Genomic DNA, 21,190 nt, shown 5'->3' with positions numbered 1-21,190 from the left:
TGCAGATCACCAATAATCAGATTCTCTCTGTGTGCTGACACCGATCGTTACGGAACGGCAGACCAAAAACATTATGGACGCACTGTATTGTCATGATGAAGTCCTGACCACCACGGTAAATAATCTTTCCGGGGTAATTTTGAACCAACAGACCCAGATCAGCCAGCTTTTTGGGGCTATTCAGGAACTGCAACTAGCTATAAATTCAGTGCGATCCCCTCCGGTCACAGACATTAAGATGTCTGTACCTGAAAAGTTTTCTGGCCATAGATCTGACTTTCGGAATTTTAGGAATTGGGTACTGTCTTATTTTGAATTGAGGCCTACCTGGTCAGGAACTGAGTCCCAAAGGGTAACGTTTATAAAAACCCTGTTGTCGGGTGAGTCCCAAACGTGGGCATATAGCCTACATGCTGAGTATGAGGCATTATCATCAGTTCAGGAATTTTTTAAGGCCATGGCCATTATATACGATGACCCGGATTTTCCTCTACTGCTGAAAGGAAGCTCAAGATGCTCAGGCAGGGTCGTAAATCGGTTGAGGTTTATGCCGCCGAGTTTAGGAAGTGGGCTGTCTCAGCTAGATGGGGAGTATATGCTTTGCTGGACTGTTTTTTGGCAGGATTGTCAGATTCAATCCATGACGTAATGATAGGACATTCTGAGCCCAAGTCGGTAGACGAGGCAATTTCTTTGGCCGTGCAGATTGATCGCCGCTTGCGATACCAGAAACAGATTCGTGGTAGGATTGCTGTAAAATCTGTCTCATATGACTCTTCTCGATCTCCGTCACCTTCAGACGAGCCGATGCAAATCGGATATTCAGGGCTGAGTCAAGTGAAGAAGAGTCACAGAAGGCCAAGAAAACGCGGTCTATACAGTGCTAAGAGGCCAGGAGAATGCTGCCGCCTGGGGTTAGTCAATACCATGGGCGAGCGGTCTTTATCTTTTAACAATGATCGTCTGCTCCTTCCCTGCTCTATTACATGGGAGGGTCGGACTAGTTCCGCAGAAGCCTTTGTAGACTCCGGTGCGGCAGCGAACTTCATAGATTACGATTTCGTAAAAAAATTGGGGATACCCCTGTTCCCATTAGACCGGCAGATTCTGGTCACTGCAGTGGATGACTCTCCGTTGCAGAGTGTTCAGACTCTCTTCCAGACCCCCTTGTTGTCATGTTGTTTAGGGGCGCTGCATGAAGAGAGATTAGGGTTCCTGGTCCTGCCAATGGTAAACTCTACTGTGGTTCTTGGTATGCCCTGGTTGCAACTCCACTCTCCGCAGATTGACTGGGCTTCAGGACAGTTACTGAAATGGTCAGCCCATTGTCATCGGCATTGTTTGGGGAGAGTTGGGGTTGGTGCTACCAAGATACATGTCGGAGAAGTGGCAGTGCAGGTCAAAGCAGAAGCTTTAGTTAAATGTTCCGAGCCTGAGACCAGCCTACCTCGAAAAGGTGGTCAGGGCACCTGCGGAGATGGTGGAGGACTGGATGCCTAATCTGGGCCCTTGCCAGCAAGACATTCTAGAGGGTAAAACATCTCGTCAGACCTCACCGGGTACATTACAACATTTACCAGTGTCAAGGAAACCCCAGACTCAGAAAAATCAGACTAGTAAGAGAAAGTCTGTAGAGTGGGAGTTTTCCCCTGGGGACATGGTGTACTTATCCTCTCGGCATGGGGCCCTGAAGCGAGTATCACCCAAACTCAGTCCTACATTCATAGGACCATTCCCAGTGACCAGGAAAGTTAATTTTGTCACCTATGCTGTCGATCTCCCAGCCAGTATGAGAGGTGTAAGATCAGTCCATGTGTCTCTGTTGAAGCCAGCAGTGCACGTGGATTCCCCTCCCTCCCTCCCTGTGATGGTACAAAACCAATCGGAATGTGAGACCGAAAGATTCTAGACCCACATTCTGGGAACCCGGGTGGGAAGTGCTCGGAGTCCACTCCTCGGGGGGGTACTGTAAGAGATTGCGGAGAAGCCGCCATGCAGACTGGCGGCGAGGCGGCTGATTCCGGGTCCAGCGCTGCGGTTTGCACGCAGCAGCATGCGCTGGGGTGGCTGGGCCTGTTAGTGCACACAGACTGAGGAATATGCGCGCGCGCGCTGAGAGGCAGAACCTTTATGCCAAACGAGGAGGGATCAGCTGACCAGGTTGGTCAGCTGATCCCAGAACTAGTGGCCATTGGTTGATCAGCGGTGGGTGGCACCAGAGAGCGCCGCTCTATATATACCTATTGCTGGTCAGTCTCAAGTTGTCTGCCGTTGCGAACACTTACGTGAAAGCACTCAGACCATAGTCAGATCCCACAGTGTGTTTGAACCAGAAGGACCTGGGAATTCACACTGAGCCAGATTACTTCTGTATTATCATTGTGTTATACTTCAGACTAGTTCCAGGGTGTCAAAACCACGGACCTCACACCCAAGACTAGGGATTCTGTGTTATCATTGTGTTATACTTCAGACTAGTTCCAGGGTGTCGAGACCACGGACCTCACACCCAAGACTAGGGATTCTGTGTTATCATTGTGTTTTTCTTCAGACTAGTTCCAGGGTGTCGAGACCACGGACCTCACACCCTAGACTAGGGATTCTGTGTTATCATTGTGTTATACTTCAGACTAGTTCCAGGGTGTCGAGACCACGGACCTCACACCCAAGACTAGGCATTGTTTGATATCTGTTATGACCTATTGCATTCTTGACTATCCCTCTGCTTTCTGATTCGGTACCTTCGCATATCTGATATCCTGTTGCCAATCCTGCCTGTCCCTGGGTTCCGAATCACCCTCTTGTCTCTGTACCTTATCTGCCCGTGTGTTGCCGACCTGGCCTGCCCGACCTTGAGAGCTATACCTCTCCGTTGAGAGATTAGTCTCCAGACCTGCTTGTGACGCCCACCCTATAGGTGTCACTTAGCCTCAGGGCCTTTCTGCTTTTCAGCCTGGGGCTTCAACTCTTTCGACGTCTCAGGCTGCTGAAAGGTCTTTGCAATTATCTGAGGGAGGTACTCCCTTACGGCCAAAAGATCACCTGCTCCTCGGGTGGTCTCACTCAAAGTCATTACTGTTGCACCAAAACACTCACATTACATAGGTGTCCAGAGGTTAGCTATATCTGTATTATTGGTGATTCTGCAGATCATTAATAATCAGGTATATATCTGTATTCTTGGTGATACTGCAGATCACCAATAATCAGATTCTCTCTGTGTGCTGACACCGATCGTTACGGAACGGCAGACCAAAAACATTATGGACGCACTGTATTGTCATGATGAAGTCCTGACCACCACGGTAAATAATCTTTCCGGGGTAATTTTGAACCAACAGACCCAGATCAGCCAGCTTTTTGGGGCTATTCAGGAACTGCAACTAGCTATAAATTCAGTGCGATCCCCTCCGGTCACAGACATTAAGATGTCTGTACCTGAAAAGTTTTCTGGCCATAGATCTGACTTTCGGAATTTTAGGAATTGGGTACTGTCTTATTTTGAATTGAGGCCTACCTTGTCAGGAACTGAGTCCCAAAGGGTAACGTTTATAAAAACCCTGTTGTCGGGTGAGTCCCAAACGTGGGCATATAGCCTACATGCTGAGTATGAGGCATTATCATCAGTTCAGGAATTTTTTAAGGCCATGGCCATTATATACGATGACCCGGATATTTCCTCTACTGCTGAAAGGAAGCTCAAGATGCTCAGGCAGGGTCGTAAATCGGTTGAGGTTTATGCCGCCGAGTTTAGGAAGTGGGCTGTCTCAGCTAGATGGGGAGTATATGCTTTGCTGGACTGTTTTTTGGCAGGATTGTCAGATTCAATCCATGACGTAATGATAGGACATCCTGAGCCCAAGTCGGTAGACGAGGCAATTTCTTTGGCCGTGCAGATTGATTGCCGCTTGCGATCAGGGCCGGATTTGTACTTCTTACCGCCCAAGGCCGACTATTACCAGCCGCCCCAACCGAAACCGTATCCTACCACCTCTCTCCACACACACCAATCCAAAAAATTTTGGGCCTATGGTGTCCACTATTGGGGCTAGTGCCGAGGTCTCCATGGCAACGTGAAGTGAATCAATCATGTCACACGGGGGAACTGGTCAATCAAGCGATCTACAGGTGATGGGCGTGGTGGGAGCCTTCCACCACACACACATTGTCAAAAGTGGCTCACAATTGGACATTGGGTGGGGTCAGCAACACGTAAAAGTGAGTCCTGTACCCACTGCTGTCTCCAGGGTAACAGCGCTGGCCAATCAATCATTAAGAAATGGGTAGTGTGAGAATTCTGTACTATTTGCTGGTGCTGCCCTTGGTCCTTTCATCCCCCACACCAAGTGTGTGAGACCCGGCCTTCTGTAACTGCCTGGAGCTGCTGCTATGTCATTGGACAAGGTCTGGCTTTTTGCTAGTCACACACTGTTCACAAACGTTTGGTTAATGGACTGCAGCTGCCTGTAGCACAGCACAGGCAGATGCCAGCTGGTACTAATAGTGCAGTTATCCTGACCACTTTCATTTGTTTGGACACTTGCAAATAATGCCCTGAAAATAATGCCCACTGTCTGCAGGCTGCCCCTTGTTTATCTGGTGCCCTAGGCCATGGCCTATGTGGCCTTGCCAGAAATCCGGCCATGCTTGCGATACCAGAAACAGATTCGTGGTAGGATTGCTGTAAAATCTGTCTCATATGACTCTTCTCGATCTCCGTCACCTTCAGACGAGCCGATGCAAATCGGATATTCAGGGCTGAGTCAAGTGAAGAAGAGTCACAGAAGGCCAAGAAAACGCGGTCTATACAGTGCTAAGAGGCCAGGAGAATGCTGCCGCCTGGGGTTAGTCAATACCATGGGCGAGCGGTCTTTATCTTTTAACAATGATCGTCTGCTCCTTCCCTGCTCTATTACATGGGAGGGTCGGACTAGTTCCGCAGAAGCCTTTGTAGACTCCGGTGCGGCAGCGAACTTCATAGATTACGATTTCGTAAAAAAATTGGGGATACCCCTGTTCCCATTAGACCGGCAGATTCTGGTCACTGCAGTGGATGACTCTCCGTTGCAGAGTGTTCAGACTCTCTTCCAGACCCCCTTGTTGTCATGTTGTTTAGGGGCGCTGCATGAAGAGAGATTAGGGTTCCTGGTCCTGCCAATGGTAAACTCTACTGTGGTTCTTGGTATGCCCTGGTTGCAACTCCACTCTCCGCAGATTGACTGGGCTTCAGGACAGTTACTGAAATGGTCAGCCCATTGTCATCGGCATTGTTTGGGGAGAGTTGGGGTTGGTGCTACCAAGATACATGTCGGAGAAGTGGCAGTGCAGGTCAAAGCAGAAGCTTTAGTTAAATGTTCCGAGCCTGAGACCAGCCTACCTCGAAAAGGTGGTCAGGGCACCTGCGGAGATGGTGGAGGACTGGATGCCTAATCTGGGCCCTTGCCAGCGAGACATTCTAGAGGGTAAAACATCTCGTCAGACCTCACCGGGTACATTACAACATTTACCAGTGTCAAGGAAACCCCAGACTCAGAAAAATCAGACTAGTAAGAGAAAGTCTGTAGAGTGGGAGTTTTCCCCTGGGGACATGGTGTACTTATCCTCTCGGCATGGGGCCCTGAAGCGAGTATCACCCAAACTCAGTCCTACATTCATAGGACCATTCCCAGTGACCAGGAAAGTTAATTTTGTCACCTATGCTGTCGATCTCCCAGCCAGTATGAGAGGTGTAAGATCAGTCCATGTGTCTCTGTTGAAGCCAGCAGTGCACGTGGATTCCCCTCCCTCCCTCCCTGTGATGGTACAAAACCAATCGGAATGTGAGACCGAAAGATTCTAGACCCACATTCTGGGAACCCGGTGGGAAGTGCTCGGAGTCCACTCCTCGGGGGGGGGGGGGGGGGGGGGGGGTACTGTAAGAGATTGCGGAGCAGCCGCCATGCAGACTGGCGGCGAGGCGGCTGATTCCGGGTCCAGCGCTGCGGTTTGCACGCAGCAGCATGCGCTGGGGTGGCTGGGCCTGTTAGTGCACACAGACTGAGGAATATGCGCGCGCGCGCTGAGAGGCAGAACCTTTATGCCAAACGAGGAGGGATCAGCTGACCAGGTTGGTCAGCTGATCCCAGAACTAGTGGCCATTGGTTGATCAGCGGTGGGTGGCGCCAGAGAGCGCCGCTCTATATATACCTATTGCTGGTCAGTCTCAAGTTGTCTGCCGTTGCGAACACTTACGTGAAAGCACTCAGACCATAGTCAGATCCCACAGTGTGTTTGAACCAGAAGGACCTGGGAATTCACACTGAGCCAGATTACTTCTGTATTATCATTGTGTTATACTTCAGACTAGTTCCAGGGTGTCAAAACCACGGACCTCACACCCAAGACTAGGGATTCTGTGTTATCATTGTGTTATACTTCAGACTAGTTCCAGGGTGTCGAGACCACGGACCTCACACCCAAGACTAGGGATTCTGTGTTATCATTGTGTTTTTCTTCAGACTAGTTCCAGGGTGTCGAGACCACGGACCTCACACCCTAGACTAGGGATTCTGTGTTATCATTGTGTTATACTTCAGACTAGTTCCAGGGTGTCGAGACCACGGACCTCACACCCAAGACTAGGCATTGTTTGATATCTGTTATGACCTATTGCATTCTTGACTATCCCTCTGCTTTCTGATTCGGTACCTTCGCATATCTGATATCCTGTTGCCAATCCTGCCTGTCCCTGGGTTCCGAATCACCCTCTTGTCTCTGTACCTTATCTGCCCGTGTGTTGCCGACCTGGCCTGCCCGACCTTGAGAGCTATACCTCTCCGTTGAGAGATTAGTCTCCAGACCTGCTTGTGACGCCCACCCTATAGGTGTCACTTAGCCTCAGGGCCTTTCTGCTTTTCAGCCTGGGGCTTCAACTCTTTGGACGTCTCAGGCTGCTGAAAGGTCTTTGCAATTATCTGAGGGAGGTACTCCCTTACGGCCAAAAGATCACCTGCTCCTCGGGTGGTCTCACTCAAAGTCATTACTGTTGCACCAAAACACTCACATTACATAGGTGTCCAGAGGTTAGCTATATCTGTATTATTGGTGATTCTGCAGATCATTAATAATCAGGTATATATCTGTATTCTTGGTGATACTGCAGATCACCAATAATCAGATTCTCTCTGTGTGCTGACACCGATCGTTACAAGATAAGTATGAGTTCCAGAAAACTATCTGTAGTGGATATAACACCATTCATGCTTTCTAGTATGTCATCATCAAAAGGACCTAAATCTTTACCCCGTGACAACAAGTAAGCTTTTTGAAGTATAGGAAATATAATATAATTACTAGGTAATGCCCAGTGATGTTGATCCAGGGATTTTATTTGATTGCCATCTGGAGTCGGGAAGAAATTTTTTTCTCTTTTGGGGCTAATTGGACCATGCCTTGTAAAGGTTTTTCGCCTTCCTCTGCATCAACAGGGATATGTGAGGGAGCAGGCTGGTGTTGTACTTTATTTTCTGGTTGAACTCGATGGACGTATGTCTTTTTTTCAACCCAAATAACTATGTAATATCTATGTAAGTATGAAATTGGTTTTAAATCAATCTGGTATATATTTCTGACAATGATTTGGCAAGATATTTTTGTAGCAAGATTTTTTTTTTCTTAAATGATCAGATTCCACAATCCAGTTACCTAGAAATTGTGCATGCCAAGCATGTTGTGTCTAATGCTGGGAATACAACATGAGATTTTTTGGCAGATAGATGGTTCGATAGATAATTTCCGACATGTCCGATCTGATTTTCGATCGTTTTCCTGATCGATTTCTCATGGAAGGGAATGGAAATCGATCAGAAAAACGATCGGACAGTAAATCTGCTGTAAAATCTCATTGTGTATTCCCAACATAAAAAAAAAAAATCTAAAAAGCATAGTATTTGGGAGTTTATATTTAGATCTTAATTGAACAAAGGTCAACAACTTGCAAAAGTTTACAACTTAAATTTTCATTATTGTTAACAGTCAACAATGAACTGTTGAACGATGCCTTAAAGGTAACACTAACCTACCATCCATATGTACTTTTGAATTAACTACCTAAATTACGCCTAACACTAACCTCTGCCCCTCCAAGCTATGTCTACTTGTTTAGCACTTTAAGCTATGCTTCATACACAATCTAATTACTTCAGAAAATGAATAACCAGACAGAACAGATACAACTGTCACAGGGTGGTTGCTGGCCTTAATTTCCCACAGTCTGTTATAATTGGCATTCCTAAATAAAACACATCAGTTTAGAATAGTGACAGCTGCACAATTTCTCCCTATGTCCTATCATTTACTCTCTCCTTGCCTTCTATAGTGCTACATGTTAAAATAAGTAAGTGACACCAGATTTAAAACTTTGTATGAAAAATTTCCATTAACACAAGAAACCCTTTAAAATATATTGATTTTTTTTTGTTTTCCATTGACAAAGCCATATTGAATTCTATAAGGTCACCTTATAGCTGCAGACATGTCAAATCCAGTATAAAAAATGGAAACCTAAGCCTCCAGAAGTCATTGTTACATAAAGTTAGGCATCCCATTAAGTGTACCCGAGGCAACATATGAAATGATGAGATAAACATGTGTATGTACAGTGCTAAACATATATAAATAACCAGGCTGTCTTTCTTTTTTTTTTAAATTTGCTGTCTGAAAGAGTTAAATTTCAGGCACAAAAGTGACAGTTTTTGTCTTGTTGGTACCTTGTTAGGAATATAGTAAACCTCACTGATAAGCAAATTACAACCATAACATTTTTCCTGGCAGAATACAACTTCTGATGGCAGTAGTGCTACGTACACACATGCGACAACGATCGTTCGTTGAGGACGACGAACGAACTTTTAATTGACGAAAGAACGACCGAAGTAAAGTTAGTTGTAAAAAGTGTGTAACGATCACATCGTTAGAACGAACGTTACACCACGTAAAAGCACTTAATGCGCCTGCGCATAAAATTGTAAAGTTCCTTGGAGAAAAAGTGAAATGCGCATGTCCAGCCTAGTACGAACGATCGTTTCCAACGATGTACCACTTTTGCTAACGATCGTCGGTGGTAAAAATCCGCCAAGACAGAACTTTCTTTTGTAGCGATTTGGCTCGTTCGTCGTTAGACTTAATAGTCGGTGGTTCGTTTTTTGTAACGATCGTCGTTGGTAAAGATCGGGGAACGATCGTTACAAACGACTATAGTCGCATGTGTGTACGCACCTTAGGACATAGAAAAAGGTCAACAATTCATGTACTGTATTTTAACTCTGGGATACTGCCATTAAGCAGAGACAATAAACTATTAAATCTACTTTGTAAATGTTTAAATCTTAAATAAAACTGTGGGATATCTAAAAAAGGAGTAGGAGGAAAAAATACATTTGTTTATTTCATCAGTTTATTTTCACCTCAGGTTCACTAAAAGGAACAACTCATAGCAGAACATAAAATATTATTTAGGATAATCATTTTTACGTTAATTTTCCTGGCTTCAGCAGCAAAAATGCTTCTTGTAGCTAGATATTCAAAAGAGTCACCATACCACATTGTCTAAGATTTTGCTCATGAATGCTGAGACTAGTAGTCCTAAGTTGTTTAAAGGAGACATCCCAAAGCACTACCTTATCTGTCTGTGTACCTCCAGGCTATTCCGGACTGCATGTCAAGAAAACACAATAACATGCTACACATAGGACAATACTACTAAACCTAGTCTGTGATTACCAACACAAGCTAGCACTCAAGTCCTCCACCGACACAGCAACTGCCAGTGCCAGGCAAACTACCCCATAGTGCTTGCACTCACCCAAGCATCCTCAGCTTTAAGAGGCAAAGGTTGTACTTCTGGGCCTAGCACAGTAAACCTTCTCTCCATCTTGGAGGAGTCTCAAATGGTTCCAACACTAGGACTCAAAAGGGTTCAAATAATGAAGAATTTATTAAAAAAAAAAAACCATTGCAATTACACGGACCAGGATAAACAAGTGCATAGAAGTGCATAGAAGTGCATATAAGCACTGACAACTAATTACAAGCCATAACACTAAAGCATGGCAGATAAACACTTGTAAGTGTAGGGAATCTGTTCAAATGGCCAACAGTTCAAGGGAACTGTGCAACAATAAAAGACTGTCATTCAGCTGAGAAAATAAAAACATTAAACATGTTTTTTTTAGCTCTGAAAACACAAGTTAACATTTAATAGAGCCACATTTAGAAGTAGGGCTATATATACAATTGTTCATCGCATTCGTTGATTATTATTTTTGATTTGCATTAACAATGTTAGTGGGTAGAAGAGTTTTAAGAATCCCTATAGCTTACACATGCCATTGCGATTTCATGTGACTAATTCCTGTTGATTTTTGGTGCCTGACCTGGGTGTGGCCCTCAGTCTGGTTTATAAGCATGTCCCAGAATTAGCAATGTTTGTTAGTGATGAGAAGTCCCTTCATGAAACCGTATCGGTGTATAAAATAATAAAAGGATATACAATTGGTTTGTGAATTTTGTATAAGTAGTTTACATAATTATCAGTAGCCATATAAAAACAATACTGTAGTATATAACCAAAACAAGCTTTCTTTTATATCATTGTAAATTTACCAGTGCATACCTGATCACCAGCTACTCCAGCGGGGCCCATTTTTCCCTAAACAAAATAACATATAATTACTATACAATGTAAGTTTACCCATTTTGGTGGTGTGAGAAGAATTAATAATTTCATGCAACCTGACTATCCTGGGCCTAAATGAAGAAAGCAAGTGTAGCAATATAATAGATGTTTAAAGGACACCTGAAGTGAGAGGGATATGGAGGCTGCCACATTCATTTCCTTATAATCAATGCCAGTTGCCTGGCATCCTGCCTATCTTTCATGCATTAGTATTATCTGAATCAAACACCTGAAAAAAGCATGGGGTAAATCCAGTCAAACTTGAGTCAAACATCTGATCTGCATGCTTGTTCAGCGCCTATGGCTTATTTCTGGTGTTATTCAGACACTGCTACAGCCAAATAGATCAACAGGATGCCAGGTAACTGTTACTGTTGAAAAGAAAATACATATGACAGCCTCCATATTCTTCTCACTACAGTTGTCCTCTAAATAAGCCTCTTATAACAAACTTAAGCTTGGTACAGAGTTTGAATAATAGTTGGCCATGCAAAGCAAACTATCTTTTACTGTATCCAGTGATGCCTTCACAGATAAGCATAACTAAATCTAGCTTATTGCCCATATTTAGCACACTCCATTATAATGCCCCTTTCTGTATGTGTGCTCCATGCTAATTTTGCTTGTTATATTATCTTGTATTATAATTCCACCTGCCATAGTGTTCACGGTCCTCCATTACAATGCTCCCTAATATAGTGTTCTCCTTTATAATTTTCCCAGTTATAAGTGTCCTCCACTGTAATGCCACCTGTTATAAGTTTGCACAGTTGTAGTGATACCAGTTATAGTATCCTGCATTATGATGCCCTTTATTTACACTGTGCTACTTTATAATGCTCCCTAGTATAGTGTTCTACTTTATAATTCTCAATATTTTAAGTGTGCTCCTTTATAGTGTTCTTTATAGTGGTCTGTATTATAGTGTTCTTCTTTTTAATTCTCCCTGTTATTAGTGTAATACTTTATAATACGGCAAATAGGAAGTGGGAAATGGTTTGGCACTAGATGATGATGGTCAGACACCTGAGGGAACTAGGTGCGTGGCTCTGCCTCCGAATAACGAGACCACTGATTTTCTACTAGAATGAGTCTTGACAGATCCTGACTTGACCACGTAGATTTACAGAAATCACCTTTTTATTGAACAGACAAGACATTACAGTGCATACGGCCTGAGAGCCGTTTTGCAGGCTATACCTGCTTCATCAGAGGCCACAATTAAAGTCTCATTTTGGTGGAATATATTTTATAATCCTGCCTATTATACTGTACTTCTTTGTAATTCTCTCTATTATAGTGTTCTTTTTTATAATGCTCCATATTATAGTGTTCTACTTTATAATTCTCCCTATTATAATGTTCTCCTTTATAATGCTCCCTATTTTATTAAGTGTGCTCCTTTTTAATCTCCCCTATTATGCCTCTATTACAGTGTGATCCTGTATAATGATAATTTTATTAAAAGTGTGATCCATTATAATGCCATCTGTTAAAAAGTGTTATCTATTACAATACCACCTGTTAAAGTGTGCTTCATTACAATTCCCCTGTTATATGTGTGCTCTGTTATCATGTCCATTAAAATGCTGTCTGGTATAGTGTGGACCATTACACCAATATAATGGATGGTCACGGTAGATTTGTGGTTCTAATGTGAGCCCGGCCTAATGGTACAGCAAAAGGTGAGGGTTGTACTATGAATTCCGAACATCTGGTAATCATCACCAGTTCACAAGTTAATTAAATTACCTGGAGAAACTTTTATTCAGAGTATGTAAAAATGTAAAAGCTTCCCACCCTAGGAAACTAACACATATTCACATTATTCTATACCGTATAAGTAGAACATTTTGCCTTTTATGAAAAGAAGATATGGTAACATAGGGAACCAGCCATCTTTAGTACTGAATCATATGAGGAGGGGCTAAAACCTTTGTTATGGATAATTTTACTGCTGTCTCTGTTCCCTGTAGAGAACTTTTACATTGCCTCCTGTCGCTGTGACAATGTGACATATATAGGGGCGAGATTAAGTAGTGTCGACTAAACAGTTGTCACACACAAAGGGCTCTATTCATAAAACATTTGCGGGAAAAAAATCTTGGAGGGAAAACACTGCATCTGTATTTTAGACTTTTGTGTTCTAATTCATAAAGAAGTTTACATGTGCGATGAAAGGTCGGGGAATTCCCGCACTAAACTGACGGTGCTGCCTGAGTTGATACATTTTCTCTGTGCAGAGCAGGGGCGTAGCAATAGGGGGTGCAGAGGTAGCGACCACATCGGGGGCCCTTGGGCCAGAGGAGCCCTGAAGGGCCCTCCCTCAACTTCAGTATTATCTCTCTATTGGTCCTGAGCTCATAATAATCACTTCTATAGATACTTTAAATAGTGGTGATCATTAACAAACTGTTTCTCCTCCCCTTTTTGCACCTCTGACACTGTAGTTGCCATTGGCAGGTTTTGGTGCGCTGCATCAATCGTTATGTATAGAGTGCTTGGGGGGCCCCATTGTAAAACTTGCATCAGGGCCCACAGCTCCTTAGCTACGCCACTGGTGCAGAGATAGAGTTACTATAAAGGAGGCAGCCCCAGAATCCCTTTAGATGTGCTTTTTTTTTTAAACTGCCTCTCCTTGCCCTGCATCTTCTCTGAATCTGTCTAATAGTGTTTCTAAACAATCTATTTAATTGCCGCAGCTTAGAAGAACTTCAAGAAATGTTACACATGCAGGCTTTCTGATGTGAAATTTATCTGAAAACAGTTACCCAAGGGGTTAAAAAACACAGCCTTGGTATTCCGGGATGCCTTGTTTGCTCTGCTCTCACTGCTGCTGCCTGGGAGGTCTGTCTCCATTAGCTTGCCTGTTATCCGCTGGCTTATCGCGTTATCTAAACAGTCGGTATTCTCCGTTCCCATTCCGCCTGCTCTAATCTTTATGAATTGACATGTAGGGACATGTGTTGTGATAATCACCACACAAGGAGATAATTTCCCGCACTGCTCAGGAATTGTAGCTTTTCATGCGGAAAAAGCTTTTATGAATGGACACTTTGCTAAATGGTCGGTAAAGTCAGCTGTTTTGAGCATTACCACATGTGGGAATGCTTTATGAATAGAGGCCAAAGCAGATAAAATGTGACTAAATAATTTATTAGAAAAAAAGTTGGGAAGCATGTCTTTGGGTTGCCATGAGATGATATGCTCCAGGTAGTGGATGTAATGATTGTCAGAATATAGCAGTCTCAGCTGTATTTTTTCCCTTTTTTAACTTAAAATAAACAGTCTATCACCCCCAGAGATGCTATCAGACCAATGGACCAATGGGAACTGTAAGTGGCTAATTTAAATTTGCGGTTCTGATGGTCTCTAGGTCTGTATCAAGGAGGATCTTTGGTTGTAAGTTTAAATATGCTTGCTCTGGAGTTTCTGTTAACTGGCATCAGAAGTATGGCAAGAGCAGACGACAGAGCAACTTCTCTTCAATCAAGAACACAAATGAAGAACAACTAGAATATGAATAATGGAGCAAGCATCGAAAAAGTTAAAAAGCAGGTACCAGATTTTTTTCATTTGATTATATAAAATTATGTTTTTACAAACCTTTTGCCCTTTAATTCCAGGAAGGCCAACATTTCCCTGGTATCCCTGTGGACCCTTGAGTATAAAACAAAGTCAGTTAAACACCAAAAAAGAAGAGAAAAGAAAGTCATAAAACCTACCAAATCAGATCATTACCAGATAAATTATACATTTATTGTCTTAAATTACTTTGAAAAGCCACAGATGGCATATGGATGGTAATTGCATGCGATTACGCCCCTTTATGTAGTAAACTGAGTGGAACTGAAATGCCTGTAAAAAGAAAAACTGTCCAGTACTGTACATTACACTGAAAGATATGGGATACTCTGTTAGGCTAGGTTTCCATTTGTGCGAATTTGGGCAGATTCCTCGGCCACAAATTCGGATGGAATTTGGCAGCCTATAGAACTCTATGCAGAGCATCCGAATTTGTGGCCAGGGAAAAATCTGAGGCCCTTCAGCATAATTCTGCGCGTCACCGTCCGAATCCCATAGCCGTGCATAGTGCAGCTAGAGGGATTCGGCTGCGAGAAACGAGCAGCTGTGCCAGCATTGGGTCTCACAAGACGCATGCCACGCACAACTGGAAACCTAGCCTTAAGTTACGGAGATCCAGAACCACCAGTATTTCGTGTAGTGGACTACAAGAGGCCCCATTAAGTAATAGGGTTCCCTGTATCATTTATGCACACAATACTTACAACATACAGACTGATTTAAATGCATACCTTGCACTGATGAGGGGCAAATACCATGAAACAGCTAAATGTACATTAGATATAAAATTCAGTGTCTATGGATGTGCCATAAACCTGTGCCTAATGATTGGGATACACAAGACTGGTCATGTACTTCATGATGTTGCATCAGTATGGTAATGGTGTGTATGATGTGAAAGTAATGAGAAGAAAAGAACACCAAGAGCCCAATATAGTGTAGTATGTACTGGTAATGGAAGATTTATAGAGTAATTCAAAATGTAATACTCACAAACCAGGGTTACCATTAGGCAACCACTGTCAAGGCAGGTGGGGAGATTGTCCTGACCCCACTCAGGATTAAGAAGTCGCTCTCTGTATTAGAAGAAGGAAGTGGGTACAACCCTCCACCTAGGGTGGACTCAATGTAGCAATAATATAACAGAGGTGGCAAAAGGATAAAAGCAGAACACACGACTGTAGATTTTCAGTCAAAAAACGTTTATTGGGTAATCCAAAATAAAGTGCAACGCGTTTCGCAGGTTAAACCTGCTTCCTCAGGCAATACATCGAAGCTGAGCGCCTCAGCTTTGATGTTACTAACAGATGCTTTTTTACTCCTATATGAATTGCCTGAGGAAGCAGGTTTAACCTGTGAAACGCGTTGCACTTTATTTTGGAGTATCCAATAAACGTTTTTTGACTGAAAATCTACAGTCGTGTGTTCTGCTTGGAGGGGGTAAGTCCACCACTGCCTTCTCTATTACCAAATTGGTTTTTAAGCTAATTTAGTCCCTTTTATCCTTTTGGCGCCTCTGTTATCTTATTGCTATGATGTGAAAGTAATGCAGGGACTGGCATGACCCGTGGGAGGGATAAACATTGCCCTGGGGAGAAAGTTTACAGAAAAGAGTGGACAAATTGAGAGGGTTGGTGTGTTTGGCTGAAAGCTACATGCTGCCATGGAGACAGCCAAAGCAGACACATTAGTGAGAAACAGATAAAAAACAAAAACAAATGAACAGTCAGTTCTTAAAGGTGTTGTGTTGGAAGCAGGGAAAATAGTGTAAGTGTGATGGCTAGATAACTTGGTCAGAGCAAATCCAAAATGGTAGGTCTTGTGGGATATTACAAGTATTTATAGGTAAATATTTACAAACATGTTCCAACAAAGGACAACTTGCAGAGAAGAGTAATGGGTGCGTAAGGCTCATTGATGGGGGGGAGGGGAGGGAGGGGGTGGTTGAGAGTGAAGACTCGTCCACCATGTTGAAGAGTTGCTATAGCAGAAATTGATGGAAACACTATTGCTGCCCCTGAAAGGTTCTAGTGCATGGCAGCTTGCTATATAAGGGTCTGATTACCAGCAGACCAATCAGAGTGCCCATGTGGATCCCTATCACATGGGCACATGAGCACAGAGCTGGTTTAAAAGGAACCCGAGTTGTGAGAACTATGGAAGCTGCCATATTTATTTCCCTTTAAACAATACCAGCTGCCTGGCAGTCTTGCTGATTTTTCTGGTCAGTAGGGTCTAAATTCCTCACCCAAGACAGCTAATCTTGTCAGATTTATCATAGACATCTGATGTGTATCCTTGTTCGGGGTCTATAGCTTAAAGTATTAGAGGCAGAGGATCAGCAGGACAGCCAGGCAATGTGCTTTATTTAAAATGAATAAAATGAAATAAGCATGCCATCCTCCATTTCCTTCTCATCTTGGGTTCCCTTGACACTGGTTTCTCACTGCATATTGGTGGTAGCGATGCAGTGCGTCACGCCCGCTGCACCACATCGCACTGCCAAAAATAAGCCTGTCTGGCATTCGGCCAAGCAGGAAGTGACGCACGCTTGCAGTGATGTGCTCCGGGTATGGGGAAGTGCATGGAAGTGTATTGTAAAAATACGGTTCCACACATGACGTCGCAATATCAACGTGGTTAAAGAACTCTGTGTCGCCATAGACTAAAATGACTTCTGGGCCGACACAGATCGCCGCAGGAGCCCACACGGTAACGTAGGTATGCGCTAGCATTAAATTGGGCACTTCTGGTAAAGTGTAACGCAATGTGGGATGTATGAACTTCCCTATAGACTTTCATTAGACTGCGGTGACAGTGCGTCAATGCTACAATAAGACCTCAGTGCAAAAGTAACTCTGGGGGCCCCTGCCTCCCTGCAGAAAATTCACCCCCCAGGGCCCCTGAGCGATGCCGACCCCCAGGTCCTCCAAGTTGTGCTCCTTGGAGCACCGTTTTTGGCAGCACAGTAACTCACCTGTCCCAGCGCACTGTTTGTTAGTACGTGTGCTCTCTTCTTCATCCTCGCAGGGGTGCCTCTTATCAGTGATGATTACGTAATGACATGCACCAGGTGACGGAAAAGATGCTGCCAGTGAGGATAGAGATGGGGAGCAGGGACTAACGGAGCAGCGGGTCAATTGTTTTGCTGGCAAAAATGGTGCAGGGGTTCTGGGGAGCACAAGACCTGGGGAACAGCATCAAGCATCTATGGGACATGCTGGAAATGGGAGATGTGCTGGTAAAACAAGTCTGAGCCACGAGGAACTTTCAAGACTTACAGGATCTGCTGCTATTATCAGAAACCACAGCTAACCAGATGCTAGATATCACAGGTCTTGTGGAGTCTGTGTCTTGATGGGATAATTGTTTTGGTGGCACAAGATGGACATACACTATATTAGGTGGTTTGAATGTCTTGTCAGTGTGTGCTATAAATCAATGATTCTATATACATAAAAATATGGTGGTTTGACTACTAGGTAACTCAACTGGAAACCATGTGTGAAAAGTTAGTAATAAAATGTTTGTGTAATGTCACATTTTAGTATTGCTGTACAACATATACTTCACCTTGTCACCTGGATCTCCCCTAGGACCAGGTGGACCTGACTGACCCTGTTTTCCAGGAAATCCCTAGAAAACAAAGAGTAAACAGATAGATACAAATTTGTATGAATCCAAATAAATGTACGAGTATACAATGGCAATGTAAGGAACTTACAGACTTACTCAAACATTTGGCTTCCTCCTCTGACCGGCGCAGTTTGCTTCCTGACCACATCCCAAGTAACCCTGTATATGTGCTCATGTGCAGATGCAGATGTCTTGGATGTGCATGCGCCCAGTCTTATTCGCTCCAGTGATGCAGTAAGCTGCATGCCACCCAGAGGGAATTTACCATTTATTAGTGATATGCTGGGAACACACGGTACGATTTTCCGTGCGATAGATGGATCGGATAGATAAAATCCGTCATGTCCGATATTGCTCCCGATCGTTTCCGCGCTCAATTTCAGGGAATGGAAAAAGATAGGAAAAACGAATGCAGATAAGAGAATCGAGCGCAGAATCGAGTGCGGAATTGTGCTGAAAAAATGATCGGGTTGCAAAATCGCACGAAAAAACGTACCACAAGAACAAATCTCTCAGGACTACATGCCACAGCAGCACATTTGGCTGCAACCGTAGAAGGGTTATTGGCCACTCAACTATAATGTGCATGGATGCTTCTAATGACCCTCCACTCAGCTAATAGGTCTGAACTCCTGCTGCAAACTTCATTGACTCACGACTCACTTTTATTGGTGACTAGCTGAAGACCCGGCGTTGCCCGGGTATGTGGTTGTTGTTGGGTCTGACTACTTTTTCTAAGTTAACACACAGTAACTCAATGACCAGATTTGTGAGCTTTGCGGGCCTTGGCATAAATAATGTGAGAATGGAAGCAGTGTAAATTTTCCCATTTCAAGCAAACAAATTGATTGGCTGTTTGTGGCTTTATCTGAATTTGTACTGCAGTCATCCAATGACCAATTGTAGCAGGTTTGACGCCTCTGCCATTAACAGTGTCAGAATAGCAGAAATTTCAAAATTCCCCTTGAAATTGAAAGGTGAATTTTGATTGGCTGTTGAAAGGCCCCACCTATTTTCCTGAATATTTATTCCAGTCCCCCAGTGAGCAACTTTGCCAAGTTTGAGAACCCTGCAATTAACAGTGTAAAGGTGGCCACACATCAATTTTTTTAAATATCTGTTCAATTTAAGAATTGAAATCAATTTTTCTGACTGATTGTAACATTTCAAAAATCTGTCCAATGTACTACACACATGTTCAATTTTTATGATAAATTATGATAAAAATGATTGGAAACTCTAAGAAAATTGCTAAAATTGCTAGGGTGTGTATATTAATAAACTGACAATCTAACACACACCATACAATCTTTAGAAAAATTTTAGAAACATTTCCAGCATTCCATTTCGATAAAAATTGAAATAAAATGGGAAATCGGATCGGATTTTTCGATCAGATGAAAAAAAAAAGCTTTCGATTTTTTCGGGAGTTCCGATCATATTTATCGTATTGCTGTAAAATCGGATCATTTTATTGTATCATGTGTGGCCACCTTAAGAATGGCTGCAGTTTACATTTTCCAATTTGGTTGTTGTTAGCTCTGTCCACTTTTCATAACTTTGACACACACAGTCATTCAATGACCTTGTTTGTGAGCTTTGGGGTCCTTGGCATCAATAATGTGAGAATGGAAGCAGTTTATCACTGAAATGATTGCTGTTTGTGCCTCCGCCCCCTTTTTTGATGTTTAGGCTGCTTTCACAGTGGGACGTTACAGGCGCACGTTAGAGCAGCCTGTAACGCACCCCAACGCACAGCAATGAAAAATTAATGGGCTGTTCACAGTGCCCACGTCGCGTTACATTGTAACGCAGCACGTCTACATAACGTACTGCATGCAGTACTTGCGTTAGACGGTTTGCACATGCTCAGTATGGGTTTTTATTTTCATTTTATGAGCGGAGAGGAGGCGGGGAGAGGCCGCTACGTAGCCAGGCACATGGCTACTTATGATTTACTGCACTTGCAGTGTTTACATCCTGGAGCAGCCGCGGATTGGCTGGCGGGACCACGTGATGCGGAGAGCTCCGCTCACGTGGTCTCCGCAGTGCCTCCGACAGAGCAGGCGCACCAAGAGCTGCTTGTAACGCGGCTCTTGGTAGCGTCCTGCTCCAACACCACCAGGCGTTGCATTAGGGGCACGTTATGTGCCCTATAACGTCCCCTAAACGCAATGTCCTGGTGTGTAAGTAGCCTTAAGGTCTGCCATTAACAGTGTAAGAATGGCAGCAATTTAAATATTCCCCTTGAAAACCAATAGGTGAATTTTGACTTTTTGGCTATTGTAGGCTCCACCCACTTTCCTGAATATGAATCCCAGTAATCCAGTGTGCAGGTTTGCCAAGTTTGAGAACCCTTTCATTAATAGTGTATGAATGGCTACAGTTTACATTTTGCCATGTAAAATGAATGACTGTATTCTGAATGGAAGTTTTATGCTCTGCTCACTTTCTCTGAGTTTTTAACCTCGGTCGCCAAGTGAGCAATTGTACCAAGTTTAGGGGCTTTATTACTGTGAGAATTGCAGCCTTTTCAATTTTTTCCATTGATGTGAACAGGTGAAATCTGATTGTCTGTTTGTGGTTCCGCCCAGGTACATACATACATACATACATACATACATACATACATACATATATATATATATATATATATATATATATATATATATATATATATATGTCACCTCACTGCTGAAGACATTCAGCATGGAGAAATTTAGGTTAAAGGGGCACTATAGTGAAAAATTGTGAAATTTAAAATATGTGCAAACATAGACAAATAAAGAGTACGTTTTTTTCCAGAGTAAAGTGAGCCATAAATTACTTTTCTCCTATGTTGCTGTCACTTACAGTAGGTAGTGAAAATCTGACAGAAGTGACAGGTTTTGGACTAGACCATCTCTTCATAGGGGATTCTCAGCAAGGCTTTTATTCTTTATAAAGCTATTCCCTAAAAAAAAATCGAACAATGATGCTGGCCAGCTTCCCTGCTCGCTTCACAGTTTTTTGGCAGTTGGACGGAGAAACTGTCATTCACTAAGTGCTTTTGAAAATAAATAAATCCCTGAGAATCTCCTATGAAGAGATGGACTAGTCCAAAACTGGTGATATATTCGTACTAATCCTGCAATATTATTACATTTGGAATGGATGTATAAAATTATTGTGCTTAACATCATCAGTTACACTTGACTCACATGAATTTGACTGATACTGATAGAACAATGAATCCTTGTTCCAAGGATGCTATTA

The 21,190-nt window shown here is 43.2% G+C and overlaps 1 protein-coding gene across 1 annotated transcript in view; it reads right to left on the bottom strand.

The window, feature by feature from the left end:
• Positions 1-20,871, bottom strand: part of LOC137518568 (collagen alpha-2(VI) chain-like) — a 131,689-nt gene extending 110,818 nt beyond the window's left edge. The window contains exons 1-4 of the mRNA XM_068236616.1: positions 20,789-20,871; positions 17,873-17,935; positions 14,321-14,374; positions 10,652-10,687 (exon numbers count right to left, since the gene is read on the bottom strand). Of these exons, the coding sequence (XP_068092717.1) occupies positions 10,652-10,687; positions 14,321-14,374; positions 17,873-17,935; positions 20,789-20,845 (210 nt within the window). The 5' untranslated portion in view covers positions 20,846-20,871. The remainder of the gene's footprint in view (positions 1-10,651; positions 10,688-14,320; positions 14,375-17,872; positions 17,936-20,788) is intronic.
• Between the last annotated feature and the right edge of the window lie 319 nt (positions 20,872-21,190).

Source organism: Hyperolius riggenbachi, chromosome 5 (assembly GCF_040937935.1).
Source record: "Hyperolius riggenbachi isolate aHypRig1 chromosome 5, aHypRig1.pri, whole genome shotgun sequence".
Taxonomy (NCBI): domain Eukaryota; kingdom Metazoa; phylum Chordata; class Amphibia; order Anura; family Hyperoliidae; genus Hyperolius; species Hyperolius riggenbachi.
This window is presented reverse-complemented; position numbering and strand designations above follow the sequence as displayed.